General features: G+C 36.0%; 1 protein-coding gene across 2 annotated transcripts in view; it reads left to right on the top strand.

Annotated features, from left to right (window-relative positions):
- The window catches only part of MALT1 (MALT1 paracaspase), an 82,418-nt gene that overhangs the window by 28,799 nt on the left and 34,977 nt on the right, over positions 1-18,642 (top strand). For both annotated transcript variants that reach the window (XM_072605943.1, XM_072605945.1), the window contains 2 exons: positions 9,735-9,767; positions 17,899-18,102. In XM_072605943.1, the coding sequence (XP_072462044.1) occupies positions 9,735-9,767; positions 17,899-18,102 (237 nt within the window). The remainder of the gene's footprint in view (positions 1-9,734; positions 9,768-17,898; positions 18,103-18,642) is intronic.

Here is an 18,642-nt window from a genome sequence, read left to right as displayed (position 1 = left end):
CCAAAATCTTAGAGTAGTTTTAAGTTTTAGTATTAATATTAAATATTAAACATTTTAAATTAAAACTGCTCTAAGACTTTTGGGACACACTGTATTTCTCAGTGATTATGTATCACTAGGAGAACTATCACAGTAATATCTTCAGTTATTTTCTCACTTTCACAACCCGGAAGCTTTCTTATTGAGTACTCCAAGTTCTCTTTTCTTTATTTGCTTCTTTTTCTGTCATTAGTGGGAATGGAGAAAATTGATTTACTATAATTCTATTCCTTATCTATTCCTTCATGTAGAAATTGAAATTTATTGATGTCTCCCTCCCCCCACCCAAACCCTGTAACAAAGAATTACATTTATTTTTTTATCTACCAAGATTCCTACTAGAAATACTTTGTATCTCCAACTGTAACTATGTATTCTAATACAGAAATTCAGTCATAATTCTAGAACTGGAAGTTACTTCAGAGGCCATCTAGTCCAACTCATTTTACAGAGAAACAGAGAACCAGGGAGGTTATGTGATCTAACCATTGTCACACAGAAACTCTTAACTATTGAGGATTCTTCCATAAATGAAAAACAGTTTATATTCTCCAAATATATCTACCATTGTTACAAAATAAAAAAAATTTGTGGGGACAACATGGGGACAAAGTGCAAGTGCTTCACTGATGTAAAGCAAGTGTAAGTGCCACAAGGAGGCATCCAGAAGAGTAGAAATCATTTTGACCACCAAACACTTGATCTTGCAAAGCAGTGACACATAGCCAAGGACATCTTATGGTAATAGGTTATGAAGGACATCACTTCATAAAACAGTGAAGTAGTAACGGGAAAATTGCTTTACAGAAAATGTAGTAAAAGGCACAATTAAATTAGGTCATCCTAAGTGGTTAAGAGTCCAAAAACAACATATACCGCTCAGATTCCACAACAAACTTTTCTCCATCAGTATTGGCTGAACCACCACACTTGAACTATAACATCACAATCACAGATTTCTCAATGAGGAAGTGGAAATAATGTTAGAGGAAACAATGGTGTTAAGAGCAGTTTTACCAGATAAATTGTGCACAAAGGAGATCCTTACTGGTCACAAGAATTTTTGAGGGCATTCAGTGAGAGATTAATTATCAAGGCCTATTAAAATGGGAAAGAAGCAAATGATTGAGGGGGAGAGAATCATTTATGTAACTACTAGTGAAAAAGATAATTGTGAAGTTGCTAGTCAGTGCTGATACAATGCTTGCATTCTCTCTACAAAATCATTAATTATTATAGTAATTTTATAGACTTATCAAGGACTTTTTTATGAAAACACAGGAACAAAATAGGTAAGCTTTCATGTATGATATTTTACAGCAGACCACATCTTTATGTAGTTACATTATTGAATGAAAGGCATGGAAGACTACAGAATTTCATTGTTCTTGTTGTGACTGTAGAGCAAAATTTGATAGAGCAAAATGAAGCTTTAAAGGCTATCCTCCAGTAAGGTGTCTTTAATGCATGTGTTAAGATCATATAAGATTCTTTGATAGATTCAACAGGGCTAACTCTGTCTGGCCAGCTTTTTAATATCAGATCATAGGATCTGACTTAGAGCAGCGAGGGAGATCAATTCACCACATTGTCAACCCCCTCATTTACAAGTGAGGAAGCTGAGCCACAAAGAGGTTAAGCATCATACATAAAATCTAGATATGTTCTAATCAAGGATATTTGCCATGGTCATGGTAAACATTTAGCACAAAATCTAAATAGCACATTCCCTATAGAGGATATGTTCCTGTTAATGCTCCTGTTTGTAAATGACATTTTGATGGTTGAATCAAGCTCCAAAAGATTGCATACTTGGTGGCAAAAGATTGCAGGGACAGCTAGGTGGTGCCATAGTGAATAGGGAGCCAGGACTGACATCAGGAAGACTCATTTTCCTGAGTTCATATCTGACCTCAAACACTTACTAGCTGTGTTACTCTGGGCAAGTCTTTTAACCCTGTTTGCCTCCATTTTCTCATTTGTAAAACGAGATAGAGAAGGAAATGGCCTTTCTCTGCCAAGAAAACCCAGAAGAATTGGATGTGATTGGAAAATGACTTAAACAACAAGAAAACCAAAAGATTTCAAGCACTCTCAGATGAAATCTACAGTGGCTCAAAAGTTTCACCTATCATGCATAAAAGTAAAAATAGTAGATGAATGACATTTATTATCCAGATATGCATTATTAGTTCATCAATACAACAGCTGAACAGCTAACTGGACCCAGAATTTAAAAGGAGGAAGAGTGGTCTTAATTGCATTTGGAAAATTGCACAGCATTTTAAATTTTCTCCAACTCCTTGAAAATTAGAATTGGCCAAATGGAAGCTAATAACTCCATGAGACATCAAGAAATAAAACAAAATTCAAAAGTTTGAAAAAGTAGAAGAAAATGTGAAATAATTTCTCACAGGTAAAACAAATGGTTGGAGAGAGCATTGAAGAATAAGTGGATGACCTGAAAGCCATTAAAAAGAGAGACTAGACATCATATTTCAAAGAAAACTGCCTATCTTATCTTAGAACCAGAGGGCAAAGTAGAAATTGAAACAATACACTGGTCACCTCCTGACTCTAAGATGAAAACTCCCAGGAATAATCGGTGCAAAATCAAGAAAAAAGAAAATACAGCAAACAGCCAGGGAAAAAAAATACCAGTACTAGATAGCCACAGTCAGGATTATACCGCATTAGCCACCACTAAAGAGGAGCAGAGAACTTGGAATGTGATTCTCTGGAAGGCAAAGGAATTAGTATTACAAGGAAGATAACCTACTCAGCATAACAGTACAGTGCTAAAGGGGAGAAAATGGACCTTTATTGAGGGCAAGGGAGAGGACTTCCAAACATTCCTGATAAAAAGACAAGAGCTAAATGGAAAAATTGATGCAGACATAGGCGTCAAGAGAAGCATAAATAAGTAAACATGACTGAAATGATAAGAAACTGAACAGGATGAAATTGTTTACAATCTTTTATGAGATGATACACATAAATCTTCAGAACTTTATCATTATCAGAGATATTAGAAGGAATCTAATTAGACAGAGGGCCTGGGTTTGATTGTCTTATGTTTGGTGACCTCCAGAGAATGGAAAGGTGGGTAAGGAGAGGAAGAATGGAGAGAATTATCTCACATAAATGGAAATCAGAGATATTAGAAGGAATCTAATTAGACAGAGGGCCTGGGTTTGATTGTCTTATGTTTGGTGACCTCCAAAGAATGGAAAGGTGGGTAAGGAGAAGAAGAATGGAGAGAATTATCTCACATAAATGGATTGTACAAGGAGTTTATGCAAATAAAGGAACCTGCAGGGGAGTGGATGGCTCTTGAACCTCCCTTTCATCTGAACTGGTTCAAGGAAGGAAGAATGCATATACACACAGTTGAGTATGGAAATAGGCCTCACCCAACAAGGAAAAATGGAAAAGAGTTAAGTAAAAGAGAGAGAAAAAAAGAGGGAGTGTAAATTAAAGGCTGAAGCAAAAGAGACTTTTACAGAAGACAGTAAAAAAGGAAAAGTTTAAGAGAATAGAATGAAAGGCAATACATAGCAATCATAATTGAATATGAATGGGATGAACTCATCCATAACAGAATGGATTAGAAACCAGAATTCAGTAATAGGTTATTTACAAGAAATACATTGGAAACATATAGATACACACAGGGTTTAAATAAGGGACATATGCAAAATCTGATTAAAAGTGATAAACAGAAAATGCATTTTGCTGAAAGGTACCATGGACAATGAATTAATAACAATAATAAACATATACATCAAATGACTTAGCAGCTAAATTCTTAAAAATTAGATGAGGTAGAGAAAATAGGCAATAAAACTACTATAGTGGAGTACCTCAATTTACCCCTTTCAGACCTAGACAAATCTAACCATAAAATAAATAATGAAGTTGAATAAAATTTTTGAAAAATTCTCTGGAAAATATTGAATGGGAATAGAAGGGAGTGTACCTATTTATTAGCTGTATACAGCACCTTCAGAAGAATTGACCATGTATTAGGGCATAAAAAAATCTCACAAACATGCAAAAAAGTAAAAATATTAAATGCATGTTTTTTCTTATTATAATACATAAAAATTACACTTGGTAAAGGTTCTTTGAAACATAATTGGAAACTAAACTTAATCCTAAAGAATGGGTGGATTAAAGAACAAATCAGAAACAATCAGTAATTTTATTAAAAAATGATGACCACAATGAGAGAACATGCCAAAATTTGAGAAATGCAACTAAAGTAATACTCAGGGAAAATGATATAGCTCTAAATAAATTATTATATCATGTAATGTTATTATATATAGATGCTCCAGGTAATATAAAATAAATCTCTAAATAAAAAGGGAGAGCAGATTTGGGTATGCTGTTAAAAAATTTTAAAATAAATTTAAGATCCCAAATTAAATACCAAAATAGAAATCCTGAAAATTAGTAAGAAAATTGAAAGGAAAAAGAATTGAACTAATAAAACTAGGTAATGCTTTTTTTTTTAAAAAGAAAAATAGATAAGCAATTAATTTGGTTTTTAAAAGAGAAAACCCAATTGCCCGCATCAAAAATGAAAAAAGTGGGTTTACAAATTGATGAAAGAATAAAAGTATTAGGAGCTGTTTCACCCAGTTATATGCCAAACAGGCAATATAAATGAAATGTGTAAATATTATAAAAATATTAATTGTCCAGATTAGCAAAGCAGGAAATTAAATAACTATCTTAGAAAAAAAAGTTGAACAAGCCATAAATGTGTTCCCAAATTTAAAAAAAAAAACTAGGACTGGGTGAATTTATAAATAAATTCTACCAAATATTTAAAAAATAATTCCAATACTATCTAAACTTTTTGAAAAAAAATTTAAGGATGGAGTCCTACCACATTCCTTCAAAGACACAAGTATGATCTTGATGGCAAAACAGAAGGAAAATAAGACCAGTTTCCCTAATGAATGTTGATGCAAAAATTTAAAATATTACCAAGGAGATTACAGTAATGTATAATAAAGATCAAAACCTATTATCAGATTGGACTTTAACTAGGAGTATAGGGCTGGTTTAATATTAGGAAAACTCTAAAGATAATTAACTAAATTATTAAGAAAAACAAAAATCACTTCAGTAGATGCAGAAAAACTGATAAAAGTACACCACCTATTCCTATTTAAAATTAAAAAAAAAAACCACTAAAAAGCATAGAAATAAATAGCTCTCCTTAAAATAAGTAGTATCTGTCTACCACCAAGAGCCAGTATTGTCTGTAATGGGGATATGCTAAAAGACTTTCCAATAAAATAAAGAGTGAAACAAGGGTGTCCATTATCACCATTACTATTCCGTGGTGTTGTAGAAATGCTAGGTATAGCAGTAAGACCAAAAAAATAAAGTAATAAACTTAGGTGAAGAACAGACAACCAGCATTTTATAGATGATATGATAGTTTAGCCCTAAAGAGTCAATGAAGAACCAAATGAAACAGTTTCCAACTCCAGCAAAGTTGCAGGATATAATATAAAACCACACAAATTATCCACATTTCTATTACCAACAAAATCCAGTAAGAATAGATAGAGAAATTAAATTTAAAATAACTGCAGATGGTATAAAATACTTCGGAATCTGCGTGCCAAGACACACAGGGACTATGTAAACACAATTATAAAAGACCTTATACAAATCAGTATAAATAATTGGAAAATATTAATTGCCCATGAGTAAGCTAACCCAATATCATAAAAATGACAATGTATCTAAACTATTCTGAGTCATACCAAAGTACCAAAAGACTATGGATCTAGAAAAAATAATAAAATTTATTTGGAAGAACAAAAATCCAAGAATAACAAAGGAACCCATTTTTTTTTTTAATGAAAAGGAAGCAATACTTGGTCTCAAATTATACCACTAAGCCATAATTGTTCAAAAATTGATCATGAGTAAGAAATAAAGAAGTTAATCAGTGGAATATATTAGACACAATATACAGAAGCAAATGAATACAGTAGTCTGTATCTCAGGTATTGGACAAAAACTTGGGAAAACTGCAATGTAGTCTGGTAGAAACTAGTCATAGGCCAACATCTCACATTGTATACCAAGATAAGCTCAAAATGAGTGCATGATTTAGACATGAAGGGTGATGTAAGCAAATTGGTGGAGCTGGGAAAAATTGCTTGTCAGAACTAGAGGAAGAGTTTATGACAAGAGATAGAAAGGCTCACAGGATATAAAATTGATAATTTTGATTACATAATATTAAAGTTTTTGTTCTAACAAAACCAATACATCTAAAATTAGAAGAAAAGTGGGACACTAGGGAAAATTTTGTAGCAAATTTCTCTGATAAAGGACTCATTTCTAAATCATCTTGATGAATATCTGGTCACTGGATTCAGATGACTCTGGAGGAGAAGTGGGGCTGGTGACCTGCACAGCCCTCCCTTATTCGAAACAAAGTCAAGTGCAAATCATGTCATTATTTCTCTCATGGCATGGTCTTCGGCAACAAAGGACAAACACACACAGGAAACAGGCAAACTTCCAAGAATAAGAGACATTTTCCATTTGATAAATGGTCAAAGGTATGAATAAACAGTTTTTAGGGAAGAAATCCAAGTTATCATTAGCCATATGAAAATAAAATCACTATTAATTAGAGAAAATTAAAACAACTCTGAAATGTCACCTCACACCCATTGAATTGGCTAAGATGACAAAGAAGAAAAAAAGACAAATGCTATAGGGAATGTGGAAAAACAGGCACATTAATGAAGTGTTGGTGGAGCTGTGAATTAGTCTAACCATTCTAGAAAGCAATTTGAAACTGTGCTTAAATACCTATTAAATTGTGTATATACCCTGTGGCCCAGTGGTACCACTACTAGGTCTGTAGCCCCAAGTAGATTAAAGGAAGAGGGGAAAGACCTGTAGGTACACAAATGTTTATAGCAGCTCTTTTTGTGGCAGTAAAGAATGGCTAAACAAATGATATATAAATCTCATGGAATACTATTGTGCTGTAGGAAATAATTAAGGAGATGGTATCAGGAAAAGCTGGGAAGACTTGTATGAATTGATGTGAAGTGAAGTGAACAGCCAGGTGACAGTCTGTACAGTAACAGTAAGATCAACTCTGAAGGATTTAGGAGCTCTGATCTTCGTAGGGACCAACCACAATTTCAAAGGACTCATCATTAATATACTCCAAATTGAGAAGTGATGGACTTGGAGTAGAAACCAAAGCGTATTTTCTTTTGCATTTGTAATGGACTTTGTCTTTCTTGCCATCTTCATGGAGGAGGAAGAGAATTTGGAACTGAATATAACAAAGTTGAGTTTTTAAAAATGTGAGAATGTGGAAAAATCTAGAGTAGAGAGGGTTTGGGCTGGTACTGGAGGGGAAGCTGAGGAAACCAAGGAGGAGTGGAGGAGCAGAGCAGAGTGTGAGGGACAGTGTAGAGAAAACTGAGAATGGAACATCCTGTGCAAAAAAAACAGGCAACAGCCTGTGTGATTGAATGGATAGAGGGGAGTAAATTATAAGGTTCCTGGAAAGGTAGATTATAAAGAGCTTTAAATGCCAAATAGAAGATCTTATATTTGATTCTAGAGGTATTAGGGAGTCACTGGAGTTTGTTGAGAAGAGGTTGACATGGTCAGACCTACACTTTAAAGGAATCACCTTGGCAGGTTAGTGGAGAATCATTTGTAATGGGGAGACCCTAGTCAGTGAGTTCAGTTAGAAAGCTACTATACATGTCCAGAAGATATAAGATGAGGAGCTGAATTAGACTTGTGTCTGTATGTGTAGACTAAAGGGGATATATAATGAATGAGGTCCGGAAATGACAAGATCTGGCAATGGATTAGATATTTGGAGTTAATGGGAATAAGGAGTCAAGGATGCTACTGAGGTTCAAGATTGGTATGCTTGAGAGGATGGTGGTACTCTTAACAATAGGATCCGGGGGGGAATGTGTTCTATTTTGGACATGCTTTTAAGATGTCCATGTGACATACAACTCAAGATATCCAAAAGACAGTTGCTTATTTAGGACTACAACCTATGAGAAAACTAAAGCTGGATAGATAGATATGGGATGCATCTAAATACAGATGATAATTGAACCCATTGGATCTGATGTGATCACCTAGTGAGAGTATAGAGCAGGGAATTCTTAATCTTTATGTGTCATGGACCTCTTTGGTCAGTGAAGCCTGTGAACCCCTTCTTATAATGATTTTTTAAATCTAGTGAAATGCTAAATTTTAGTCAAGGATTAGTGAAAATGAAGGTATTTTTCCCATTCAAATTCACAGGCTCCCTGAAGTCTATTTGGAGAGTCTTTGGTGGTAGTGGGGAAGGAGACAGGGGGTTGGGGGGGAACAGGAGGTTCTGTGTGCTCCTGGGTAAGAACCCCTCAACAGAGAGTGAAGAGAAGAGGGGCAAGGATATCGTCATACAAGTATGACCAGAGAAGGAGATAGCATAGTCTTTTAGCAAAATTGAAAGATTTTTTTAAAATGCATGCCCTATCATGCCTTAGTCCCCATGTGTTGTTTCAAGAGATGTAGAGGAAAGCCTATACTACTTTTGGTTGACTCCTAGTCCAGAATTTATGGGAGGACATGGACACTGGTTTAAAGACAGAGATGGGTTATGATTTATCTCAAGGAAGGGATTATCCATATGGATGATATTACAGAGCCATAGAAGTATGCTAGAAATTGTTTTATTAGGGAAATGCAAACTTCTTTTGACATTGGGACAGCATGATAAAGTCAAAATCTCACTGATTTGGAGTCATGGGACCTGAATACGTATCCCAGTTCTGTACTTAGTACCTGTGTAACCTTGGGGAAGCCACTAAATACTTCTTGGCCTCATTTTTCTCACCTATAAAATGAGGGGATTGAACTAGATTACATCTGAACTCCCTTACAACTCTATCTCTATGATCCTATGACCAGAAGGGTCTGGTAAAAGACAAGTTATTTCATGGAGGTTATCAGTGTATCAAGAAAATCTTGAAGAAAGCTAAAAGGCCTCAGTCCAGGAAGTCAGGGAGGTTGAATAGTAAGTTTCAGGCAGCCAGCTGCTGGTATTAGAGAGCAGGATAGGACTGTAATCCTCAGGCCCAGGAGCAGGAGACAGTTTCTGTGAAGAGGGCATAAAATCAGAGGGAGCCCAACTATAAGGTTACTCAAGCTGTAGAGTTATTACATGTCCTGTGCTTAAAAACTGAATTGAAGATGAAGCTTGGGCCTGAGATGAATATATAGTAAGTCCCTTCTTTGGAATTTAGAAAACTGCAAGGGCAGCCATCAGAATCTCCCTAGAAGATTTTGGTGGAGTTTACATAGTTCCTGAGGAGAAAAGCAAAAGAATATCTCTTAGTAAAGAAAGTAAAGTGGGGTAGGTAGTAAGCAAATTGGCAGTATCCATGACCTTAAGGGAGTAGCTTCCCCAAGCACAGCAGATGACTGCTGATTGACTAGGAGGGAATGCCTCTCCTCCCAATATAGCACTCTATGGCCTTTCATTTGTCTGAGATATTCATAAGTCAGATATTCATAAGACTATCTAAAAATTAGTTGTTTCTAAGTAACATTTTTCAGCACTGTGAAAAATGTTATAATTCATAATCACTATCTTTTTGCTTCATTTTTTTAAACAGACATTAAAGATGAATCAACTGACCGGCCTTTTGGTGAGTAGAGCTTTTCTATGCATGTATATGCGTATGTATATGCATGTATGTACATATGTATGCACACATGCACATACATACATATATTTATATGTGCATGTATAGTATTTAGCCCTTTGTTTTGTGGTAGTAAAACTTAAATGGATTGATGATTTAATTGTTGTTTCTCCCTCCAGTGGGGTAGATCACAATTCATCTACTCTTTCTTAGCCTTTGCATGGCTTATCTTTGTCCTCCTGTAAATTTTCTATATTGGGCAGGATGGGGGGCCAAGGAGAGGATAGGAAGGAGGTGTCTAATCAAAATGCTAGAGGCTGCCTTCTAGATCTTTAACATTGTGTGAATACCAGTTCAGCTGTTGAGCTCTCCCATCTGTTACCCTCCATTCTTGCTGCATGATTGGCCCATCTCATTTGCCAAACATACATTTCCTGAATGACATATTTTGTGACACCTCCTCTATACAGGGCATTGGTGGCAATATACTGTCTCCTCTATTGCCCACAATATCTGTCTGTTGCCCTTTGGCTCCCTGCATTTTTAGCTCTTCAGAAATGTGGTATTTCATGATTCACATGTAACAATACCAGAACGATACTAGTATTGAGGAGATGAGTTTCTGTTTAAAGGCTTAGTCTGAGATTGTTGAAAACATTGCCAAGTTTCCCATATGTGATGCAGTCCATTCTCTCCTTCCTTTTCTAGGATCAGTCTAAGGTGTTTGTAATAACAGATCAACTTTCTATTAGCTTCATGTCATACTCTGAAAATTTTTTACCCACTTCTTGTATGGATCATTAGGCTGAACTCTCTTGAGTGATGATGGATGTCATTTAGAAGGCTGTGCAGGACATAATGCAGTGAATTTTTAAAAAACTTTTTTTTAAAAATAATCGTGTCATAGTAATAATAAAGATATTTAAAACATTTCAATTGGCAGCTGCTTTTACTATTGTAAGAGTCATTATGCCCAACAGTTGGTTCATTCTGTATTTTAAAAAGTTTTATTATGTACCCTAATTTAGGATACTAATGAAATATTTTTATCTGTGTCATCTTTGTATCATAGAGGCAAAGTTTTGTCATACCTAACATAGTTTTAGCTTTGATACCACTCCCCTTGAGATTTCGAAACATGACTAGTATGTCTCAGTGACACATTGTATCTAGCACTGACCAATCCCCAGCTGCATACCTGATTTCTTAAATGCAGAATTCTACTAGCACCGAAAAAAAGAAAACCACGTAACTTTTGGTAATGATAAAACAAATTTGCTACTAGAAAAAAATATATTGTGTAACTCTAGCCCAAATGAAGTAAAGCAAAATGCTATAGAATGTTATTATTAAGGGACAAGGTTATAGACTTTCCGTATAGTAGTGAAATATATATGTCTCAGGATAAAGAAGGGCAATGAGGTGGCACAGTGGCTAGAGTACCAGGTCTGGAGTTAGGAAGACCAGAGTTCAAATGCTGCCTTAGACACTTATGTCACTTAACCCTGTCTGGCTCAGTTTCCTCATCTGTAAAATGAGCTGGAAAACGTAGTGGTAAACCCCAAGAAAACCCCAAAGTGGGGTCACGAAGAGTCAGACACTGAGAAACTAAGCAACAAAAAAAGGATACAGAGTGACCAAATCTGACCCACGTATTGCTTGTGTGGATCATCAGGTTGAATTCTCCAGGGGCGGTGGGTCTCGTTTAGGAAGCTATGCAGGACGTTCAGTTCAATTAAACATTTATGAAGTAACTACTATATGCAGAGTGTTGTGAATAAAAAGATTAACCTTCATGGAGCTTATGATTTAATAAGAAGCTGGAGCATATGTACAGTTTTTTATAAAATAAATTTAGAGAGGAGATGCAAGTAGGAGGCCCCTGTATCGGTACTTTTGAGTGATGGTATTAAAAATTCAAGAGGTAGAAAGGGACCAGGTTGTGAAGAGTTTTAAATGTCAGATAAAGGTTGTTGGATCTTAGAGGTCATAGGGAGGCACTACACTTTATTGAGTTAAGAATGAAGGAGAAGGGGATGGATATGGTCAGGCCTGACCTTTAGGAAAATTACTTGGGTCACTGTGTAGAGAGTGTATTAGAGTGGAAGGAAATCCAATTAGGAGGCTATGGCACTAATCAAGGCAGGAGGTGACAGAGGGCCTGAACTGGGGGATGACTGTATGGGTGGAGAAATGGGTATGTGTGGGAAGCATGTTATGAAGAAAGAAATGACAAGATTTGACAGATGATTGGATCTGTGGAGTGAGCAAGCAAGAGTAGGTTATGAACTTTGGTAGCTGAAAGGATAATCCTTTTGACATATTAGGGACAAAAGGAATGTGATTAGGAGAAAAGAATGAGTTCTATTTTGGACATGATATATTTGAAATGGTTATGGGACGCAGTTCAAAATGTCTGGTCAGCATTTGATGATATGGGGCTGGAGCCGAGGAGAGAGACTATGCCTAAATAAATAGACCTCAGAATCATCTCTATAGAGATGATAATTGAACCATGAAAACTAATAATCACCAAGTGAGAGATTTTCTTAGGAAAGAAAAGAGAGCCTAGGACAGAGCTTTAGGGGACATTCACATTTTGGTGGCTGTGCATGGATGGATAGTTTGATATTGGATAAAAGTTGGTACCACCTTCAAAAATAGCGGAGTGAGAAGAAGTAGTTATTTGGGGAAAAGATGACAGGTTCAGTTTTGGATGTGTTAAATTTGAGGTGGCTTCAAGAGATTAAGGTCAAAGTCTTGTAAGGAGTTAAAGATACAGAGCTGATAGGTGGCACAGTGGATAGAGTGCTGGGCCTGAAATCAGGAAAACTTGTCTTCCTGGGTTCAAATTTGGCCTCAGATATTTATTAGTTGTGTGATCTAGGGTAAGTCACTTATCTTTATTTTCTTCAGTTTCCTTACCTATAAAATAAATTGGAAAAGGAAATGGCAAACCACCGCAGTATTTTTGCCAAGAAAACCCCAAATGGGATCCTGAAGTGTCTGAAATGACTAAAGTACAAAAAGATGCTATTCGGGAGCTTAGGGGAAGGCTGAAGGCTAGAGAAAGAGATTTAGGAGGCATCTTCATAGAACAATTGAAATTATGGGAGTAGGTGAGTTTGCTTGGGAAGAGGGAAAGCCAAGGACGTAACCTTAGAGTACATTCACCTTGACAAATTGGGAAAGAGAGGAGTCCAGTGAAGGGAGTGATTAGCTAACAGATGGAACTAGAAGAGTGGTGTTTTGGAAGCTATAGGGTGAAATAGTGTGTGACCATTTTTCTGTGGCATTATAGAGAAGATTTCTACTCAGGTATGGATTAGATTAGATCAGGAGTTCTTAAATTTTTTGTATCATGCTCCCTTTTGGCAGCTGGATAAAGCATTTGGAACTTGCAGAATAATGTTTTTTAATTACTATCAGAAATGTTAAATTTTAGTTAGAAATAAGTGAAAATAAACATAATTTCCCCATCCACCTTCTAAGACTCCCCTGAAATTTATCCAGAGATACCAGAGATATCCAGATACCAGGTTAAGAATGTCTAATACTAAAAGTCTGAGGTTCCGTCTGACTTTATCATTCTATGAGATTATCTAGAAGTTGACAGGTTATCTATCAGCAGTGTCAAATTCAGCACAGAAGTCACTGAGGAAGTAGGATGAAAAAAAGGACATCATTGTTGATCATTAAGAGAATGTTTCAGTAGAGTTGTAGACACAGAAGTCAAATTGCAAATTGAAGAAAGAGGATTGTGAAATGAAGATGTAAATTACATAAAATTTAATGATGCTTTTTTAAAAAAAAAATTCACTTCTCAGTAACTGCTTCTCCCAACCTTTTCTTGTAACAAAGAAAAACAGTTAAGAAACACAAACTGAAAAAATCATCCACATACAGCTTTCCACACCTATAGTTCACTGCCTCACTATCATCATCAGTCTTCCAAAGTTGAGATTGATCATTGCATCAATATACATTCAGATATGTAGTCTACTTTTTATAGAAATTTGTTGGTGAAAGGAAAGAGAGATGAAACAGTGATATAGTAGGGTAGAATGGTTGAAAACTTTTGTAATACTGGGGAGATTTGAGTGTAATGGGAAGCAACTGATGGGTAGGTAGAGATTGAAGATACATATGAGATACTACCAACTCTAGTTAGAAGTGATGGACTCAGAGGGCAGAACAAAACTTTTTTTTTTTTTTAACATGGATAATATGGAAATTTGTTGTATTTGTCTATACATGTTTGTAATGGGTTTTGTTTTTTTTTGCTTTCTCAGTGGGTGAGGTGAGGTCAGGTAGAAGGGAGCGAATTCAGAGCTGAAATTAATTTTTTAAAAAAGAAAATGCATGTGAGAGAAGGGATGATTACATACTGTTCTTGGGAAGGGATAATATTGATACAGTGCTGGTGTGGTATGCCATGGCAGCCAGTCCTCCAGTTTTTCTTTGGGTTGGCTTATTCACTCACCCAACCTGAACTTGCACACTGGTAAATCAGGAGTTCCCAGAGGGGGTTGTCATTTTGCTACAATTCATACTCAGGGTCCTAGGAGTAATCCTGTAGTGGGTGAGTTGTGCTTCTGCTACTTACAACTCTAGCTTTTGAGCCCCCATCACTGTGTTTCTCATTTAACAAACCAGCCAAGATTACACATTAACTGTTTTTAAGTAATTTATTGAACTTTTGTTTTTTACATAGCTTCCATTTCTCTTTATTTCCTTCCTCCTCCCTTTAGAGAGCCATCTCTTTAAAAAAAATCTTAAGAAAAAGAAGAGGGGCAGTAAGGTGGCACAGTGGATAGAGCACCAACCCTGGAGTCAGGAGGACCTGAGTTCAAATGCAACCTCAGATACTCACTAGCTATGTGATCCTTGGGCAAATCACTTCCAACAGTGATTGCCTTCCAAAAAAAAAAGTAAGAAAAAAATTAATACACTTAAGTCCCAGTTAGTACAAATAAGAAATTCCCAGAAGTGGTTGCATTATTTGAATTCATACCAGATATTTCTTTTGGACTGGAGTTACCTACCATATTTTACATAATCATGATTTTGAATATTAGGAATTCAAATACATGTAGGGGATTAATTTTTTGCCCAGTCAGGACCCATCTGTAAAGCCAATCAATACATCAAAAAAAATTGTTATTTTATTTTCCACAGCCTTGAAACCCACACTTGTAGAAAGAATCAAGAAGAGAATACCATTAACTCTTAATCAAAAACATTTACTAAACACAAGGCAAAGCAACACTAATTAAACACAGCATTCCCTAAACCTCGGGTACATTATGTCTAAGTGTACAGTGTCTGAGGACAAGAGTGGCCACTCCTATGGCACAGAGGCGCACTAGTAGGAAGCACATCTTCCTTCAGGCCTTCATGTCTCCTTCAGGAACAATGCCCAGCAGATGGAGTCAGGGCGTCTGCTCTCCTGGTGGCTGAGCCACTTCTCTGTTCAGCTTCTCAGGCAGTGTCAGCTTTTTCAGCCAAGCAGAACCCCTAGCCCGGGGACTGCAGAATTTTCTTAGATATCCCTCCTTGTCAGCATTCTGAGACGGTTGCACTCTTTCATCCAAAAGCACTTCCCCCTAAGCCTGAGATCTGCTGACCTTTTTCAGGTCTCTTCCCTTCACTGAGATCTGAGGTATTTTCCAGCCAAGAAGCTATAAATGGCAGTGCAGGAAAAAATAAAGGTAGAATCTTTCCCCTCCAGTCAGCCCTTCTCAACAGCAAAGCTTTTCTCTGAGCAGCAAATAACAGTGTAGTCTCTGAGGTCTTACTGTGACCCAGCTCTAAGGTAATACAGCAGGAGGTCTGATCTTGATAAATCTAGTGCTCTAGAGCAGGATGTCTTGTGTTAAATGATCCATTTCCATCGCATAATAAGAAGTCAAAGTCCACCTTTCTCTCAGCAACACTAGGTATTATACAGTTGTCTCATAGTCACTAAATAGTTATAAATAATAGGGCTTCCCAGGTTTTAATCGTAAAGTCATCATGCTTATCTTATATAAATCAGATACAGGAATTTTGCTGTCTTTACCGTGAGAGTCTTCTCTGTGAGGCTGCTTTTTCAGTGTTACACACCTGTCCTTGATTACGTCCTTTCCCATTAATAAAACTCCACATCTGAATGGGACACCACCTTTTATGAGGTATAAAGGAGGGGAATTGAGTACTCAGGCTGTTGGGTAGGACAATAAGAGGAGACAAGGTCTCCCTCTCTCACCCAAGCTAGAAGTGCAGCAGCCACTCCCAGGCCCAATCTCAATACCAAACAGCAGACAGCTTTAATTTGCTGTTTTTCCTCACTTGGGGCAGTTCACTTTTCCTTAGGTAATCTTGTAGTTCTCTGCTCCTGAGGGTCCAACTCTTTATTACCCCATATGGGTTTTGTTGGCAAAGATATTGGAGTGATTTGCTTTTTTCTTCTCCAGTTCATTTTACAGATGAGGAAACTGAGGCAAACAGGGACTTGCCCAGGGTCACGCAGCTAGTAAGTGTCTGAGGCCGAATAAGAACTCATAAAGATGAATTTTTCTCACTCTAGACCCAACTCTATCTACTGCACCACCTAGCAGTCCCAAATCTGAGAATATCACAAAAAGATTTGAGGCCTTTTAAAGTAGTTTTCCCCTGCCTAACTTTATATGGTCACTTGCTTTGTAGTTATTAGTTTGATTTTTTTTTCTCCACAATTCATTTGACATTAGACTTTTGGTCTAGGAAAGGGAAGAAAAATTTTGAGATTTTCTGTAAAAATAGACATTTTTACTATTGAGAACATATGAATATGTCTTTCAAATTAGAAATCAAATCAATATCTTGATCAGCTCATTTATTTTTGAAGACACTGTGACAGGTTTATAAGTGTACTATTCATTATTATAAATAAAGTACTTAGCAACACTCTATGACAGAGGTCAGCTGGCAGCTGTGCTAGAAGGTGGCATGTCAGGCTGTCAGCCTGGTAGCATGGCACATCAGATTTTTATTGCTACTTATTCTGCTGCTACCCATGCTATAAATATTTTACCTCCACACCTTTCATTAATCTCTACTACTGTTCTTTCTTTTTCCCATTGCTATTCCAGTCACTTGCCCTTATTTTCTCACCCCTAGACATCATAGGTATATTTTAAATATAGGTACATTCAGAGTGGTATTGTAAGGTTTTTACCATATTTATTATCATTAGCTGTCGCCCAGTACTCTTCTAATTCTTCTGCTCAGGATCTCCTTGGCTTCTCATAACGAATAAAACAGATCATGTCTTCTTTCTGGCATGAAAGACTGATATGTTGACGTATAGAGATTTACTCAAAGCCAAGGTGCACATCTTCAGTTTATGCATCAGTGCCAGCCACACCACAGAGGCCTTGATGTAGCAAACTAAGAGAATGGTTAAGAGCAGTTGAGGAAGTGCTAAGGGTAAGGATTATTAGTATTGGAGGGCACTTTTTTAAAAATAATCATCTTACATCCATGAGTAAAAATGGAAGAAGAAAATTTGGCAGTTTCCCATTCTTCCCACACCTCGTTTCGTACTTTTACTTCCTCATCCTTTCTTCTTTCCCTCTCAGTTCTGCTTCTGTGTCCTTTTTCTGACCTGCCATCTTACTATTTCCTTTACTCTGACTGTCACTCATCACCTTCCCATCCTTCCTGTTAATTGGCACATTTCCTGTAAATCAGGTAGTCATTTTGTAAGAATTAAAGTTCCATATACTCCTAATTACTTAAATCACATTTGAAAGTCTTAACATTGTTTTTTTTTTCTTTTGGTCCTTACTCAGTAAACATTTGGTTTAACATCAAAGGAAATAACTACATTTCAGTGTTAAACTCTCTTAAAACTTTTATCACCCTCCTGGTTCTCAAAAGTGTTTCTTGTAATTCCAGTTTTTGAGAAGATCTTGATAATGTCTATGTATTTTTCTCCTATGTAAAATAATCAAAACATTATCTTCTAAAAACAGAATAGAACAAAATCTTATTATTTAAATATTTGTTACAATTCACTTAATGAAATTTCTGGTTCTGATATTGCCACATATTACAGAGAGAAAAAAAACACTCTTAAATTTTAAAACCTATCCATTTTTTTTTCTTACAGCAAAAGACAAAGTAGCCCTTTTGATTGGGAATATGAATTACTGGAATCACCCTAAACTTAAGGCTCCCTTAGTAGATGTCTATGAATTAACCAATTTGTTAAGACAACTAGATTTCAAGGTGGTTTCCTTATTGGATCTTACTGAGTATGAGATGCGCAATGCTGTGGATGAATTTTTATTACTTCTGGACCAAGGAGTATATGGTAAGTTCTTTGTGGTATTCTCTTGATTTTCACATTCCCCAGAAATCATTAAAACTATTAAATATCCATTAATTATCAAATGTTATATATTTTGTTTTAAAATCTTTTGTAACACCTAGCAATATTCATAGCATGTGTCTTAAATAAATAGAAGCTCAGATAAAATTACATAACAACTAATCATATCAGAAATTTTGAAAAAGCTATACTTTTCATTTGAACTCCAAATTCCTTATCCATATTCTTATTTTAGTCTGGACACCAATACCAAACAGTTACTGCTGCTGCTGCTACTACTAGTACTAGTACTACTACTACTACTACTACTACTACTACTACTACTACTACTACTACTACTACTACTACTACTCCTCTTTTTTCATTCCTTAATGAACACATTGCTACTTCATGTACTGTTTTTTAAAAATGAAAAAGAAAAAAAAATTCTTCTTTACTTATAATTATTTCTCATCATAAATATATTGTTTATCTTTCCTTTATGTAACCTTTCAGAAATAAATTCTAAACTTAGGAAAGATT

Source organism: Notamacropus eugenii, chromosome 4 (genome assembly GCF_028372415.1).
Source record: "Notamacropus eugenii isolate mMacEug1 chromosome 4, mMacEug1.pri_v2, whole genome shotgun sequence".
Lineage (NCBI taxonomy): Eukaryota > Metazoa > Chordata > Mammalia > Diprotodontia > Macropodidae > Notamacropus > Notamacropus eugenii.
Note: the sequence above shows the minus strand (reverse complement) of the source record. Positions and strands in the feature narration are given on the sequence as shown.